This window comes from Ochotona curzoniae, unplaced genomic scaffold (genome assembly GCF_017591425.1).
Source record: "Ochotona curzoniae isolate NIBS_2020 unplaced genomic scaffold, NIBS_Ocur_1.0 contig_2318, whole genome shotgun sequence".
NCBI lineage: Eukaryota > Metazoa > Chordata > Mammalia > Lagomorpha > Ochotonidae > Ochotona > Ochotona curzoniae.
In genome coordinates this window covers 11,993,976-12,009,551 of record NW_024465419.1, presented here as the reverse complement: position 1 = coordinate 12,009,551, position 15,576 = coordinate 11,993,976, and the positions used below count along the sequence as shown (strand labels likewise).

The following is a 15,576-nucleotide window of genomic DNA, read 5'->3' as shown; positions in this document are numbered from 1 at the left end:
GAGGTGGGGTCGGCTTCCTGAGAAGACGGTGCCCTTCTGGGGCAGCCTGGCCTGTAAGCAGAGGGGGGCACCCTGGCCTGTAAGCGGGGGGGGCACGCAGCCCGCTTGGAAAGCTGGGTGTGGAGGATGGGGGCGGTGGGGATGTCTGTGCGAAGGGCATGGCTTTCTGTATTTAGAAGGAATGCGGGGCCCTGCGTGAGGTGATTAGCATCTCAAGATGTCTTCTTTTAAACAAAAGTAATAGCTCACTCTCCTCGGGCTTTGGAAATGTTCTTCATCTGCTCTGTACAGGCTCTTATGCCTCCAGTGCTCTCTTAGGGGTTGTAAAAGAGTAATAAATTTTTGAAGGCACTTTGCAAAATTAAATAATCACATAAATGCTAAGTGCTCTGTGTAATCGTTGATCTTAATCTCCTAGTTTTCAGACCGTTTTGCTCACAACTCAGTGTGGATTTTATGATCCATCCTCATTCTCATTGTGTCCTCTTTGATTTTTTCCACTTTAAGATTTTCATTTCCTTTGTTACGTGTGCTTTTGCTAGTTCAGCAGTAGTAATTACAGTTGAATTATTTATTGTGGATAAAGCAGAAGTCAAGTGAAGTCAAATATTCTGGCATAAGTAAAATTTTCTTTTGAGTGTCTTGTGAAAAAAAAATCGTATTTTTATTCTGTATATAGAACAGGGAAAGACTGTAGATCAGGCTAAGTCATTGCATTGGGAATACAATCATTTGAGGGAATTGTGCTGCTTAAGGAAATGATACAGTCATTTTGAATTTCATAAATGTTTTCTGTAAAGTCAAAAAGAAATTGCCTGTTTGCAGAATTACCTGCCCTATTTCATACCATTCTGATGCCTCTGATACAATGGATGCCACAAACATGCTTTGTAAATTGTAAAGCACTATAATATATATTCTGATTTGAAAAACATTAGAACTAGGGCTCCCATGGGTAATTATTAGTTCCCCTTCACACTCTGTGATCCAGGTGAGCAAACATTCCAGAAAGCCAGCACTTAGCCAGCGCAGGGTTCTAGTTTAGTTTGTAAGCGTCCTTGACCTACACGTCTCTATGCTAATTGAAATCTAGCATTTTTAATATTTAGTTGTTTGTTTTTGAAAGAGGTACACAGAGAGGGGGGGAAATGAGGAGAGAAGTACAGAGAGATCTTCCATCTGCTGGTTTACTCCCCAGATGTCCACAATGGCCGAAGCTGTGCCAGGAAAGGCCGAAGACAGAAACCAGGAATTCCAAACACGTGGGCTGTCCTTTGCTGCTTCCCCAGGCCTGTTAGCAGGGAGCTGGATTGCAAGTGGAGCGGCTGGAGCCCATCTGGGATGCTAGCACCACAGACTGCAGCTTAACCTGCTATGGCATGATACCAGCCCCATCTGAAGCTAATTTCAAATCTTCATGAAAACCTCTCTATTTTTGATGGATTTGACAATTTGCTATAGCTGTCTAATTATGTACCTCTAGTCGTGGGAGCAGTGTGCACTGTTTTACAGCACCAGCTCAGAAAGTAGGTTGCTCTGGGTTCCAATCCCAGCCAGGCATCAGGGAGGCTTTAAGCTCTCAGTGCTTGTGGGAATTGAAACCGGAGAACAGGGATGTTAGTGGTTTCCTAGAATTATCTCTGATACATGAAATCACGGCATAGTGTCTACCAGTGAGCTGTTACATGTAGGGTGTTTATTGAAATAGGACTCTGTATATGAGAAACACTTCCTGTGAAAGTAAATCTTTAAAAAAAAAAAAAAAGAAAGTAAATGACTGCATAGATTTTTGTTCTGAAGAGCTAACTTCTGAGAGGCACTGAAGTAGCTTCTTGGGATTGTAAGCAAATTCAGAGGAGCATCTCTCTCTCTCAAGCATTATAATGGCTTGCTTTTTAAGAGGCACATTTACACCTAATAAGCTTCTCACCTGTCCTCAACCCAGCAGTGCTGCTCTGCTTCTTCTTTGAAATATTCTTTATAGGGATCGGGGGGTTGGGGGCAGTGGGAGTAAAGGGAAGAGGGAGGAAGAGAGTTCTGGAGCAAAGGGAGCCAACAAATGAAGGGACAAACAGGTCAGATCTCTGAAAAAAAAAGCAGAAAAAAAAAATCTATGGTCCCAAATTTGGCCACCAGAGGGTGCTGGATAGCCAGCCTCCTAGCTCTCCCTTAGAGCCTGAACCCTTGCCCACAGGAGAGGGGTTGACTAGATGTCACTATTGGTATGTCCGTGGTATTGTGTGGCCATATGTTTTTGCTGGATGCCATACACGTGTTGGTGGCCCATCTTCCTAACTTTCCAGAGACCAGTGATCTTGCTGGAAGCTTCCAATCTTTAACAAATCTTTAGACTTGCTAAACCAATCCTAGTGGTCCTGCCTATTCAGAAGCTCTTTTGCTTGTAATTGTGTTGATAATCGGATGCTTTTGCTTTATTTAGCACTTCTAGTCCTACTTCTGTTGTTGTCCTACACAGGTCCTGTCAGTTCTTCATGGGCTTTAAAAGACCTTACAAAGGGTGGGCATTTATCCCAGCTGTGGAAACACTGATCTCGATGCCTACATCCCAAGCCATGCTCTGGATCCGGACTCAAGCCTCCTGCTAATGCAGACCCTGAGAGGCAACATTGACGGCTCAGGTGATGGGGTTCCCTCCACCCGCATGGGAAACTTCGGTCAAGTTTCTGACTTCTGGGCTCAGCCTGGCTCAGCCTCAGCTACTGCGGGCTTTGGAGAGTGAGTCCGTGGATGAATGCGACCTCTAGGTGGACGTGTCTCAGATTTTTTTAAGAAACACGATATTTTGCAAACAGCAATTTCTCTGTATGGAGTATTTTTCTGAGTTACTTTTATTCCTTCCTGTGTTGCGTCTCTGCTCCATTCTAATGAGAACAAGGACATCTCACAATATTCTTGTGTAAAAGGCTTGGGATGAATCTGCCATCTCTTGGTAGCAGGTACTGGACAAAATCATCACTCCATCCATTGGGTCATTTACTTAGGGACTGGCATTACATAATATTGCATGTGGATACAAATGAATCATCCATTGGACATGCTGTGCTTTGACTAAGTGCTGTATGTCATTCACTTGCTAGCACCATGTCATGGAAAGCGCCTCTTCTGCGCATTGGATGTCACAGCCATGCAGCTATTTTAATACTTTTTCTGCAGGAGGTAAACCAATAGTATGTCTTTCATTCGGTCAATAATTAAAGATGCATTTTTCCTTTTATCCTTATTAAAATGGACTTTTAAAGGCTAAGCTGAAATTTCATCCTGTAAAATGTAAGGATTGAGTAGCAAAACTACTTCATGTTAATGTAAAACTAAAGCTCCAGTTCTGATCCCCAAGTTTCCACTCATGACCTCAAGCTTCCTGGCTTCACAGTGGATGCCCCAGTCTCTGCCTCTGCTTTCATGACCAGGGTAGTGGTGAGACCACTCAGGAAGCAGGTGTCTGCCTCAGGGGGAAGAGCCAACCGAAATCTTGGTCCCTCTGGGAAAGGACTTAGCTTGGCCCAGCCCCAGCACTAGCAGACATGTAGGAATATTGGAAAGGTACTCATTTTACAAGGTAATGGAAGAGGTGAAATTTCAGTCCCATGTTCTCTATTAGATTAGTGTTACCAAAAAAAATTTTTTTAATCTGATTTAATGCCTTTCTCAGGTCCTTCAGCCTTCAAATCACCATTGCAGATCATTCATTTGCCACAGGCATCTAAGTGTGAAAATTTGAGTTTGTAATAAATGTTTACGCTGGTCCATTTGTAAGTTATACCATCATGTTAGTTTTTTCATCTTCATCTTCAGGGTTTGTGCTTGTTAGTTGCCAGTCTACGGTGATGATGTAACCTGCCTACACTGTTGACTTCTCCCCAAGCTGTCAAGTGGAAGTCTGAAAATTCACATTTGAAAAGATTGATATCCTTCCCGTGAGACACATGTTAGTTAACAGTAAACTAGTTTTATATTCCCACTCTCGTTTTCTTCCTTCATGTACCTTACAGTGATAGTATTTATGAACACATTTTAAAGCAAATAGTGATGAAAGAACAAAGGCATAAACTGTCAGTTTGATTCAGTTGGCAGTTTTGCTTTTAAGTTTACCCAAGATAGGTTGTTATTAAACTAGGTGTGAATTCTGATTTTTTAAGATTTTTCGTGAGAGACCTATGTCCTGTTTTTTTCTTCTGTCCTTTGAAATATCTGAGTGTCTCCTTGGGGTTTTAATTGAATTTGTACATTTGTCTGTGAATTACAAGAAACTAAAAATACCTATTTAACAACAGGCCATACCAATCTAAAAATGAGCATTTAAAATTGTGTTCCAGACAACATCCTAAGCACTGCACCAAACACCTGTCCCGAGTGGTGTTTTTAAAATGTTTGTGATCTACCACAACAGATATTTGTTAACCTTTTTAATGGAAGTGTATAGATAAAGCCAGCTACTTTATTATAAAGCCCTCCTTTATGGCTTCACTACCATTTTAAATTACTGAAAGTGTTCACTAGAGTCACAGCAACGAGGGGCAGTCTTGTGGCACAGTGCATTCAGGCACTGCTTGAGACACCTGACTCCCGTATCAGATCCGCTACTTCACATGCAGTTTCTTGCTAATGTGCCTGTGAGGACAGCAGGATGGCCCGCGTACCTGAGTTTCTGCTGTCCACATAGAAGACCTGGATAGAGTTCCTGGCTGCTGGCTTTGGCTGTTGCAGACCTTTGAAGAGTAAACCAGTAGTTGGAAGTAATTCATTCTCTCTCTGTGGGTCTCCTCCCACCCACCCCTCAAAACTCACAAAAATAAGACCTCAAAGTTAATAAAACTTGCCTGTAACGTCATCCAGAAAGGTTTAGTTAAGAGCTGGTTTTGAATTACTCAGAGTTTGTTGTCCTGAGCCTAGAATTTGAAAGCTGTTGACAATATATTAGAGCTGTGCACATATCAAGTTATTCCTGACATTTTAGCAAAACTTCCTGTTAGTAAATGAAACACATAGACGGGCTAGGTGGTCAGCTGGCCCTGAGGAATACAGCTCCAACGTCATCGTTCCTGTTTTAAATTGGTGACCTTCATTTGTCTAGGACAAGCAGTGGCAGTAACACTTCCCAGTCTGGTCCAATCCAAACACAGCACCAAAACAGTGAAGGGACAGACTAAACCAATACAGCCCAGGGCTGGCTGACATGCAAAAGAGACATATTCTTACTAGTTTGGTCAAGGTACATCTTTTTATTGATTGTTTCCAAAAGAAATACATTTATTTTGCTAGAGATCCAGTTAAATAGAAGAAGCTTGATAATCATATGTGCGTTTAATGTCATAAAACTAGTTACGGCTAAAGTACACTCGTGCCAGTAAACTGCTTCACCAGGTGTACTCAGAGAATTGGGTGGTAGGATTTCTGTTGTTGTTCAGTAGTGTTTTCCTATCTTAATCCATAGGTGATCCTCTAAAAGCTGTTTCACATGATAATGGGATTTTGAGGTACCCTTGGAGGTTCTGGGAGACCCACGAAGCAGTTCGCAGTAGGCTGCTGTCCAAGTGAGTGGGGTTGCCCTTGAATGCCAGCCTGAGCAGCTTCAGCCACGTGGCGTGGGGCAGGTCGCACGATACTGCTGGGTCTCCTCACCTGGAACACAGGATGTGATAGTACTTACCCATGAAGTGTTTGTCAGGGTTAAACCACAAGAGACACCACATGGCACTCATCCAGCACGTGGTAAACGATGGGTCACAAGCACTTGGCCCTTCTCCTTCGTTGATTGCCACAGGAAACAGTTTCCTCTCTTTGCTTAGGTTTCTACCAGATGCCCTGGGGTTAAATAGCCAAGGCAGACCACTTAAAATCCCAGCACATTTACAGTTCCAGTCATCCAGAGACACAGACTGCTCAGCTTGGCACAGCCTACATGGTGTGTGTTTGGAGCGGGAGGTGTCTGTTAGCAAATGGGATGACAATGCCACACTTAAGTTCCTGCCTGAAAAGGGGTTAACACTGAGGAGCCAGCGTTTGTTCTGCAGTGTGTCCAGTGCCGGAAGTGAAGACTGTCTTCACTTTCTAAAGGTGTGTTTAAATCTGGGGTTTTCTTTAAACAGGCTTCATCTTCATTCAGACTGCCTTTGAATGTGCTTTTCTGTATTCTTCCCTGTGTCATGGATTAAATCAGGAGATACCTTCATATATTAATGTTTCCGAGATGTGTTTGGTACTACCTCTTATGCCTTTACTTCCGGTGGCCTCCTGATTGATACACACCTGATCAGTGAAGTTCAGTCGGTTTTTGAGAGTGCTCTCTGTGTTTCCTGCACACATTGTTACTAAAATGAGTGTAGCAGCCTTCAGGAGCAGTGTTTCCTAAAATCAGACCAGATTCTGATCCACGGAGGGGAAATTTCAGCTTTAAAACTAGAATATTAAGGGGGGTAGGGGGAAAGCAGTATGTAGTTCCAGGCCACAAACAACTCAAAACAGTCTGAGGCATCTGCTGGTAAATCTTACAAAATGCTATAGGCGACTCGCCATCAGAATTGCCATAGAAAATTTTTGTTGTTAGCCATTCTGTTGATCCTTCATATTGTCAGAATTGCTAGCAGATGGGAAAAGAGATGAGTCAGGATACAGTATTAGCAAGCCATATTTTTTTAATCACAGGCCACTAATAAGGTCTGTAGCATCTGTGAGATTTATTTAAACAGTTGCTAAGAAGCGTTTGTTTTTTCCAGTAAACACGACAAACCTTGTACAGAATTTTCTTGATTGACTATTTGACTCAATGTGTTAACACTGACGTGCAAGCGCATTTGCTTCATTGTAGTGGTGTCTTCTTAATTTTAAAATTGACAGACTGATAATTCTGGCAGCTCATAAATCTATTAAGTCTGGAAACATTGCAATATTTATGAAATGTCATAGTTCTGTTTCTGCTTTTTTTTTTATTAAGACTTTAAAAAAAATTCTCTGGTATGATTAGGACTGTTTTCAGTGAAGCATGAAATATAAAAAGCTAAGTGTTCCCGCTAGAGATCTTTAATAAAATGATTTGAGAAAATAATTCCATCCTGTCATTTGGATGTGATATTTTAGGTTTTTATAGTAGATTTTCAAAGTTTTAATTTTCTTGACAAGTCTTCCTATCAATAATAAGCAGCCTTCCAATACTTCTCATAGAATTCAGAAATAATTCTAATTATTAATCATGTGAACTGTCAAAATGATCAATAAGTTGGTTTAGTCTGGCTTTCTCACACTATTGAGTTATTTGGCCTGCTGCTTCATGCAAGAAGAGCTCATGGGTTACTAATTACCATGTGTTTCACTTACATTTTCTTCTTTTTTTTTTATCTAACAAACACTAAAAAATGTGAAAATTTTTACTTTGGACCTTTAAGAACTTACCTCCCAATAAAATGTTATAATGAGGGCCCTCAATAACAAAGCAAGTTGCTTATTCCAGCCACCACTTGTATACCCAACTTGATACCAGTCCTTGTAACTTGTGAACGAGTGTCTATCCATCCTTCGGTCTAATTACTGTGTAGAGGCTTAGGGTTTTTCTTTAAGGCCTTTCATTTGGTTTAAGCACACTTTGTGTGTGAGTGGGAGATCCTTGCCTCTCTTCTGATCAGCAACACAAAGATGGTAGCAGTTCTGTGTTTTGCTGAACCATATGCGCTTGATTCCCTCGTGCAAGACAGCTCTAGAAAAATGCCAGACACAGGGCTTTCCCTCTCAACTCCCTGGGAATTTCTCAGCAGCACACCCCATGTGTGGTGACTTCACATTTTGAGCTCTCTGACAGTGCTGGATTAAGAATGTCAAACTTGGTCACTTTGGACTTCTATCGAGTAATTTCTCCTACTTGGAAGCATGACCAAGCTTCCAGTGAAATTTCCTATTAGACTGTTACTTAACTGGAACTCACAGAATTAAAAAGCATGTTTGTCGTCTGATGGAAAGCAGAGAGCATGTTTGCACTCTCTTTTTTTGTCTCACTTGTACTTTAAAACTACCAAAGAAAATATCTTAGGGTGTTGTTTTTTTCTTTAACAAGCAAAAAATTTGTCTTTTTAAATCAATGTGACCTAGTGAGTCAGAAGCGGAGACTGAGACTACTGTGACTCTGCCCTTCTCAAAGATTATACAAATCAAACTGGATTGCAGGTCATTTCTTTCTGAACCCAACAGAAGGGTCCTGTACCTAAGCTAGCTGTTTCCTCTCATTACATTTCTTGCTGTCTCGTGAGTTTTGTTTCACTGATGGTCCAGTACACACACACACACACACACTGCAGGGACCAGCAAATCTGATTATTTTGTTCCACAAACTTGTATCAATGATTAAGTGAAATGCATGCATAGGGTATGGTAAAAATGAAAGCATAGACCTGGAGCACAGGACCATGTCTCTGCTGTGACCTTGAGCAAGCTCGCTCTTGCTTAGCCCTCACAGGAAAGAATCTGTCAACTCTGAGGTTGCTGTTTTATATAGCAAGGTGCTAGAAGAGTCTTAACGTTACTTTATAATTAATATTTCTACCAAACAAGCAGCTTAGTCATAAGCAATGACTTGTAATAATCCCAGATCTCAGAATTTGATTATCTCAGGCCCATGCAATTTAATGACCTGATCTAAGTTTAAACCTTGTTATGGGAAATCGATTTTATTCTCTGTCCTTCTTAGTATGTCATGGCCCCTTGATATTTATCATTTCAAATGTCTGGGAAAAACAAAATGTTCTGTAAGCAGAAAAAAAAAGCTTCAGATGTTGAAGCAGTGTAAGGAGCTCATCTCTGGTGCTCTGTGTCTGACCATATTGCAGGCCCTTACCTCTCCTAGCTGTGTGTTCATCCTCTCTGGCAGGTGCAGCGCCATTTCTTCAATGACGTGTTCTTCCTACAGATAAGGATGGCCAGCCTGCAGTGTTCTTCTCCAGTGTTAAAGCATGAAGGGTTAAGAATCCTAGTAGTTGCATAGGTTCTGTTTTATTATTAAATTCAAACTGATTTTTTTTTAATAGCATTAAACTAAAATGTATTTTAAAACCTTTCCAGATGAGTTACTCAACTTTGTACATTTGCTCACATCCCATAAAACTCACAATAGAGGCTTCCTGTTTGATTATTTATTTATTTACAATTTATTTGAAAAAGCAGAACAGCAAAGACATATGTACAGAGATCTTCTGTCTGCTTGAGTTCAGTGCCCAGGTGCCCCTAGCAATCAGAGCTGGGCCAGGCAGCAGCCAGGAGCCCGTAGCTCAAACCAAGTACACGAGCCATTATCTGTGGCTGCCTTACAGGGTACACATGAGCAGGGAGCTGCATCAGAAGCAGGATAGCCAGGGCATGGTACTCCAACATAGGATGCAGGTACCCCCAAGGCCAAACGCCTATCCCTGCTTTCCTCAATTGGGTAAGCATTAAAGGATGTGTCAATCTTATCTAAATAGCAGCAAATTGAATCCAAAAGGAAAGTAAGGACTTCAGCCTAACCACGGCAGTGTGGGATGTGGGCATCCACCTGTGCCAAATGCCCGCCCCTGGGCTGCATATTCTCAGTTCATGTTTTCACTGACGTGATGGACCAGGTTCTGTACTCTGACAAATGCAGCCCAAATGGGTTAGTCTAACTCAAGTTGTGCTCTGCATTTATTTTAGAATCAGGGATCTGACACATAGCTACAGTAACACAGCTATGCTGGCTTTTATGCATTGGAGAAAGCTGTCTCACAAAATTGTTTTTCCTATGCTAGAAAACATGTAGGTTCAGATTGATTTAGCACAGGTTTTACTGACTCAAACAAAAATTCCTTTTCCACGTTTCAGCAAATTTGGTTTTGATGAATGATACCTTGTCACAACAATAATAAGAAACTCCACATTTCCTTCTGGTATTATATTCATGAGCCCACAAGACTTTTCCCGTTTGGAACAGTATTTTAAAAGGCTGATAGTAGATGGTTTGATATTACAGAACCATTTCTATCATTATGAATCTATAAAATTCTGTTTTGTGTATCTTCTTACTACTGAGACATTGAGAAAATGTGTTTTCTGAGAAAAGCCATCTCACCAAGTTTCCCTCCCAAAAGCATTTTTAGGCCTGTGGAAAATTTAATAATTACAGAAATACCGAGGACTAAATATGTATTATTAGGGCTTACTTGGAGATCAAAACCGAGCCAGCAGTTTATATCTATAAATCATAATCATTATCTAGAAAGTGAAAAATTCCACTAGTTAAGCTTGTGTGTGCTCACAGCACCATAATCTAAAACAGTGTAGAAACCTGTGGCCGTTACTGTCCTGTTAACAGAGTTAAGGAGAGCTTCTCGCGATAAATACTGATGGTTTGTGTTTGGACCCCACAAGCAGAATGTAAGATCAGAGTGAAACCCTTCTTCCCCAGATAGCCCTCCCCTTTCAAGGGCTGCAGGCACAGTCTGAGTGCCAAGCATCCCCCAAGTGTCTGTCCGTAGCTTTGATCTCTTTTCTGGCTTTTCAAAAACATAAATTAGAATCCATATCTGATGTCACTACACTGGCCTTAAAACTCCCTTGGCTGGAAGGCCATCTTGTTCACCACCCTACCTTATTAGTAGTGTCAGGGGCGTTTCTACCAGCCACGCTTGAAGCCAAATCCTGCAGAGTTGGCCAGCCAACAGAGAAGGCTCTCCTAGTGCTGCCCTCATCCCTCCTCTTCTCCATTTTCTCTAAAAAGAAAGCTAAGATTTAAGTTCCTCGTTGATTTACTTACGTGGGATCTCTGGTTCTTTAGCAATGCTAAGTAATGGCTTTCCAGTACCACATAGCTGATTTTCTCAGGATTTTCATATTGAAACAGAAGTCTGCTAGAAGAGGAAAATTGTTCTTCTAAGAAGTTTTTTTTCCCCGAGTTTAGCCCCTTTCTAAATGTAATATTTAAAAACTCCTGGCAATTTCCCCAGTAAAGATAATCCAGATCATTGTAGGACTATCTTAATGCAAACAATTTTAAAATGATGATAACTATTTGTTCTTTTGGGGCTTTGTTTTTTCTAATCATAGCGTAGCTTATTCATTTGCATCCTTAGTTCGTACTGCTGTTAGCCCACCTTCATGCCATATTATTTACCTGTGTAGTTATATGGGTCTAGACGTGTGTACGGTATCTGAATCCTAAATAATTTGGGAATATTTAGAGTAGGACCATGAAAGTACAAAATATAATTCTAGAATCAAATACAAAGTTGTGTTATTTAAACTAAATATTGTTTATATCAGCTTTTTGTCACTACAGCAGAACACCTGAGAAAATCTACTTAGGAGGCAAGGATGTTTATTTTGTCTCCTGATTTTAGAGGTTCACGGTTTCCAATCCAGTGGGCCCCTCTGGCCACCCAGGAAGGCCGGAGGATGGCAATAGCCGAGCAATCTCAAGGCCAAGAAAGCAGAGAGTAAGCAGAGGCTTTTATAAGCAGCCTTGTTGTAACAACTACCTCCTTACAAGCATGCCCTCCACTGGCTAAGGGCGCCTCCCTAGCTCCACCTCTAAACACCATAAGTTTCCACTTTCTTACTACCATTGGTGTGAGGCTTTGGGGTTTAAATGACAAACTTCTGTATGGTTCAGGAGTGATATCCTATTCAAACCATGGCAGTATTACATTGGAAATTCAAGGCTGGAAAGGATTAGCATGGGCTGGAGTGAAGATGGTGTCTAAAAGACCTCAGAGGCGGAGTGGGATCCTGTGCAGGTGCAGTTGGGCCTGTCTTCCTTGAGGATGAAAGACCCTGTGGTCCATGCTGACCCTTCAACTTGACATCGCTTGTTGATGTAGTTCCGGGTTTCAAGGGCTCCTACTGGCTTTTCTTGCCTCTACAGAGATTTGAATAATATTGTGCATATGACAGGTGCATGATTAATGCTGCAATCCAACGTTAAGAAGTAGTATTATATAATACTACAGTCTATGATATAACTTGCATTGTAACATATTATAAAAGTAAAAACTCTGTTTTTTTAAGACATTTGACTAAAACACAGCAGGGTTCATCTCACACATACCAGAGCTGCCATACACCCCAGAAGGGTATCTGCCTCAGGGTCTCCCTCCCAGGAGCCAGCGCGTGCTCCCCGGAACATTGCCATGCCCCACCATATTTCTGGAACTCCTCTTTCGAGTTTCCCTCAGAGGCTGTGACTCATCCATCTGAGAGTGGATTTGGATTTTGGAAGCAGGAGTCACTTGGGGCCAGGTATGGTGAGTAAAGTGGAAGATGAGCTGAGAAATGTTGTTTCCACTTGCTATTTTTAATGGCTGCAAGTAATGAGAGTGCCTTCTAGCCTGATTCACGAAATAACTAAAGACAGTTACCTTCTTAAAACAGAAAATAAGCTGAAAATTTCATCATTTCAGTGCCGAGTATGGTTTTTCACTTACATAACTTTCCTCCTCAAGAATTAACCATAGCTGCCAGGTGTCTAGACCTGGAAGCCCCCTGATTCCCTGGGCTCCACCGAGGCCCCTGAGAGGCTTTTGGGAGAGACCCCCCCTTCTCTGGAGCCGTGAGGCTTCTGTTTGCTGATACCCCCAGTGGCCTCCAGGCCCTGCGTCCCACTCCTAGCCCTCTCCTAGAAGGGCCAGCCCGATTCCAGTTTCTGAAAGGGAATCTCTTTGTAGGGGAGTGTGTTACTAAAAGCAAAAGTGAAAGCCACAGATGTGGTCCCCAGGGGCGCCTGCATGGCCAGGCAGGTCTCTCCTGTGTTCTGTCCAGGCAGTGGGGTCTCCTGGGGGAACAAATTCTTGGGTTTGCCCTTAGGCCTTTGTCCCTCTAGCCCTGTCCTTGGAGCTTGCATCTGGGTCTCTGGATAGATTGCCATACATCAGCAAGGTCTCTGCAGGCTTTGTGTAAAACTCCACTTGCCTGCCTGCTACCACTACTTTAGCAATCAGTTTTGAAAAGAAACGATTTAAATTTTTTTAATGTTAATAAGGAAAAGTCAGTGTGTTCGGAAATGATTTTCAGGACGTCCCTTGAGCCCTCACACAACACCCCTAAAACACTTTTCTCAGGAGACAGTCCACATCTTGCTATTTTGACAAAGAAATAAATTCAGCACAGCTTGGCAAAATGCCATCATTTGTGTTCTGTCACAGAATGGATTGTAGCCCCCTTTACTCACATGACAGGAAAATGCTCCTTTGCTGTCACACAGCAGACCAGGAAAGGATTGCCCACCATCAACCCCACCCACCTGCCACCTACCCTGAGGTGGGCACAGTGAAAGCCTGGCACCCCACCCTTGGTTCCCGTTGGCCCAGCCCACATGCGAGCCGGGAAGCCCATCCCAGCAGCTTGGTGTTTATTGGTGGGTTTGCCTCTGTAATTTATTTATTTATTTTTCAACAGATAACATTTCACCAGCTTATTTTTCTCATTTGCTGTTTCCCAGAAGCAGAGGTTTCGATTGTGTTGCTGTAGATGACTTGAGATTCTTATAGGCTCTGGCTTCTGGGTTCCTCTGGGAATGGATTCCTGTCTGAGGTTGAACCACACTTCAAAACTGATGTAAAGAACCAGCTGAGACATTCATGCTGAAGCTCACAGGGCTTGGACGTCTTTTAGATAGTACTGCTCTAATAATATCTTTGTTCTCCTCTATGCCTAGTTAAAAAATCTGAGTTTGGAAGAGCTGCAGATGCGGTTAAAAGCGCTGGACCCCATGATGGAACGCGAAATCGAAGAGCTTCGTCAGCGATACACTGCCAAGAGGCAGCCCATTTTGGATGCCATGGATGCCAAGAAGAGAAGGCAGCAAAACTTCTGAGCCCAAGTTTTCCTTCTGTTCTCATCACTATTCTGGAGACCAAGAAACCACTAAGAATGGAAAGAATATTGTGATTTTATGTTTCTAAATCGCTTAGACGTATGTTCTAGAGGCTAAGGCCAAAATCTGATGATGGTACCTACCAGGTAAATCCCCTAAAGGCAGGCTCTCTGTATCGACTGTTTTCATCTTTAAGTAATCAAGAACCACAGAAGTGTGTTCTTCTCTTTCCCTATCAGCTGCTTACCAGCACTAAAACCATGTCAGAGAACAAAGGCCATGTTTGGAGACCTTTAAAATCCAAAGCCATTCTGTGATTGTACCACACTAGAAGGGCTTTATGTTACAATACTCTTTATTCCTATCCAGTAGCCTATTTATTACTATATCCCATTAGGTAAACTTATTTATTTATGCTGTTTCACACTGTGTTGTCTTTTATTTTTAAGGGTAAGATCAGGATAGAGTTGGTGCAGGTAGGGACATACTAAATAGACAATAATGCACAATAAGATGATAATTCAGCAGGGAGCTCCGGGCTACCATCCTCGATTTTCAGGGTAGTTTTTCAATATGAACAAGGCAATACTCTGAATCGTACCCAAATGGGTGGAGCATTTTTATATGGAAGCAATAATTTCCAATTTTACCTTTTAAAATTATAATTGTCTTGATTGTTTTTCATATTTGCTGTAAACAGAACTCTATATATTTAGGTCAAACAGAGCTATAATGTTTAAAACCAAAGAAATCAATGAAATCATTGCACACACACACACAATGTGGGAAATACTTTAAAAGAGATGAAATGCTCCAACAAATGGGATTTGTTAGTATTGTTTCATGTGTAGGCCTGATAGCTAAACAGAATCAAACTGTAACAAGCTCACCAAATTTATCTCTGTGGAAATGTGCTTTGCTGTCACAGGGTTTTCTGGTTGATTTCATCATTCATTTCCTAGGGATTGATGAACATGATGTGCCTGAGGATTAAAAAAGAAAGAAAGAAATAGCAAAAGAATCTGTACCAAATGGTACAAGCCTTGGGGACTGGGGAAAGAAAAGATTAAAACCATTACCAATCAAGAATCGCATTTCCAAGTGGAATGAACGCTGTTGTGACTGCACTGGGACCACTTATCTCCAAAGCTATCTATGGCCATCTTAGCAGTGATGTTTATCCTTTGGTGTGATTAATTACTATGTGGAAATCATGAAGACAATAAATTTCACCCAGCACTTTTCATCTCGTTATCTTTTTTGATTACTTAGTCCTTAGAAATAATTAAGAATAAAAATAAAACAATTACACATTGAAAACTACATAAAAGTTATTAAAAATGAAGACTGAGCGTCCAGTATCTGCTTCGGCCATCCCTTTATTGGAGTCTTTTGGTACAATAAGATTAATCCATCAGCTCAGACCTCTACCTGCCCTCCCCCCACTTCTTTTTTCACTCACCTGTCAAATACCTGCCTAGTTTGGGGGAAGCAAATGAATGATGGCTGTCATCTAAGCAGAACCTCTCTGTGACATGCATAGGTGGCCTGGGAGGATGGGTGCTGAATTAGAAAATATGTGGCAGATTTAATCCAATGAGGTCTGTTGGCCACGCTTACTGATTCAATGTCAGTGGGAGTCCTCATGTTTTCTACTTTTAAAGTAAATACAGGGCCCAGCACGGTGGCCAGGAGCTAAAGTCCTCGTCTTGAATGCCGGAATCCCATATGGGTGCCAGTTCTAATCCCGGCAG

The 15,576-nt window shown here is 41.7% G+C and overlaps 1 protein-coding gene across 1 annotated transcript in view; it reads left to right on the top strand.

Moving 5' to 3' along the window:
- The window catches only part of STK3 (serine/threonine kinase 3), a 274,727-nt gene extending 259,669 nt beyond the window's left edge, over nucleotides 1-15,058 (top strand). The window contains exon 11 of the mRNA XM_040972635.1: nucleotides 13,664-15,058. Coding sequence (XP_040828569.1) covers nucleotides 13,664-13,822 — 159 coding nt within the window. The 3' untranslated portion in view covers nucleotides 13,823-15,058. The remainder of the gene's footprint in view (nucleotides 1-13,663) is intronic.
- Nucleotides 15,059-15,576: the final 518 nt, after the last annotated feature.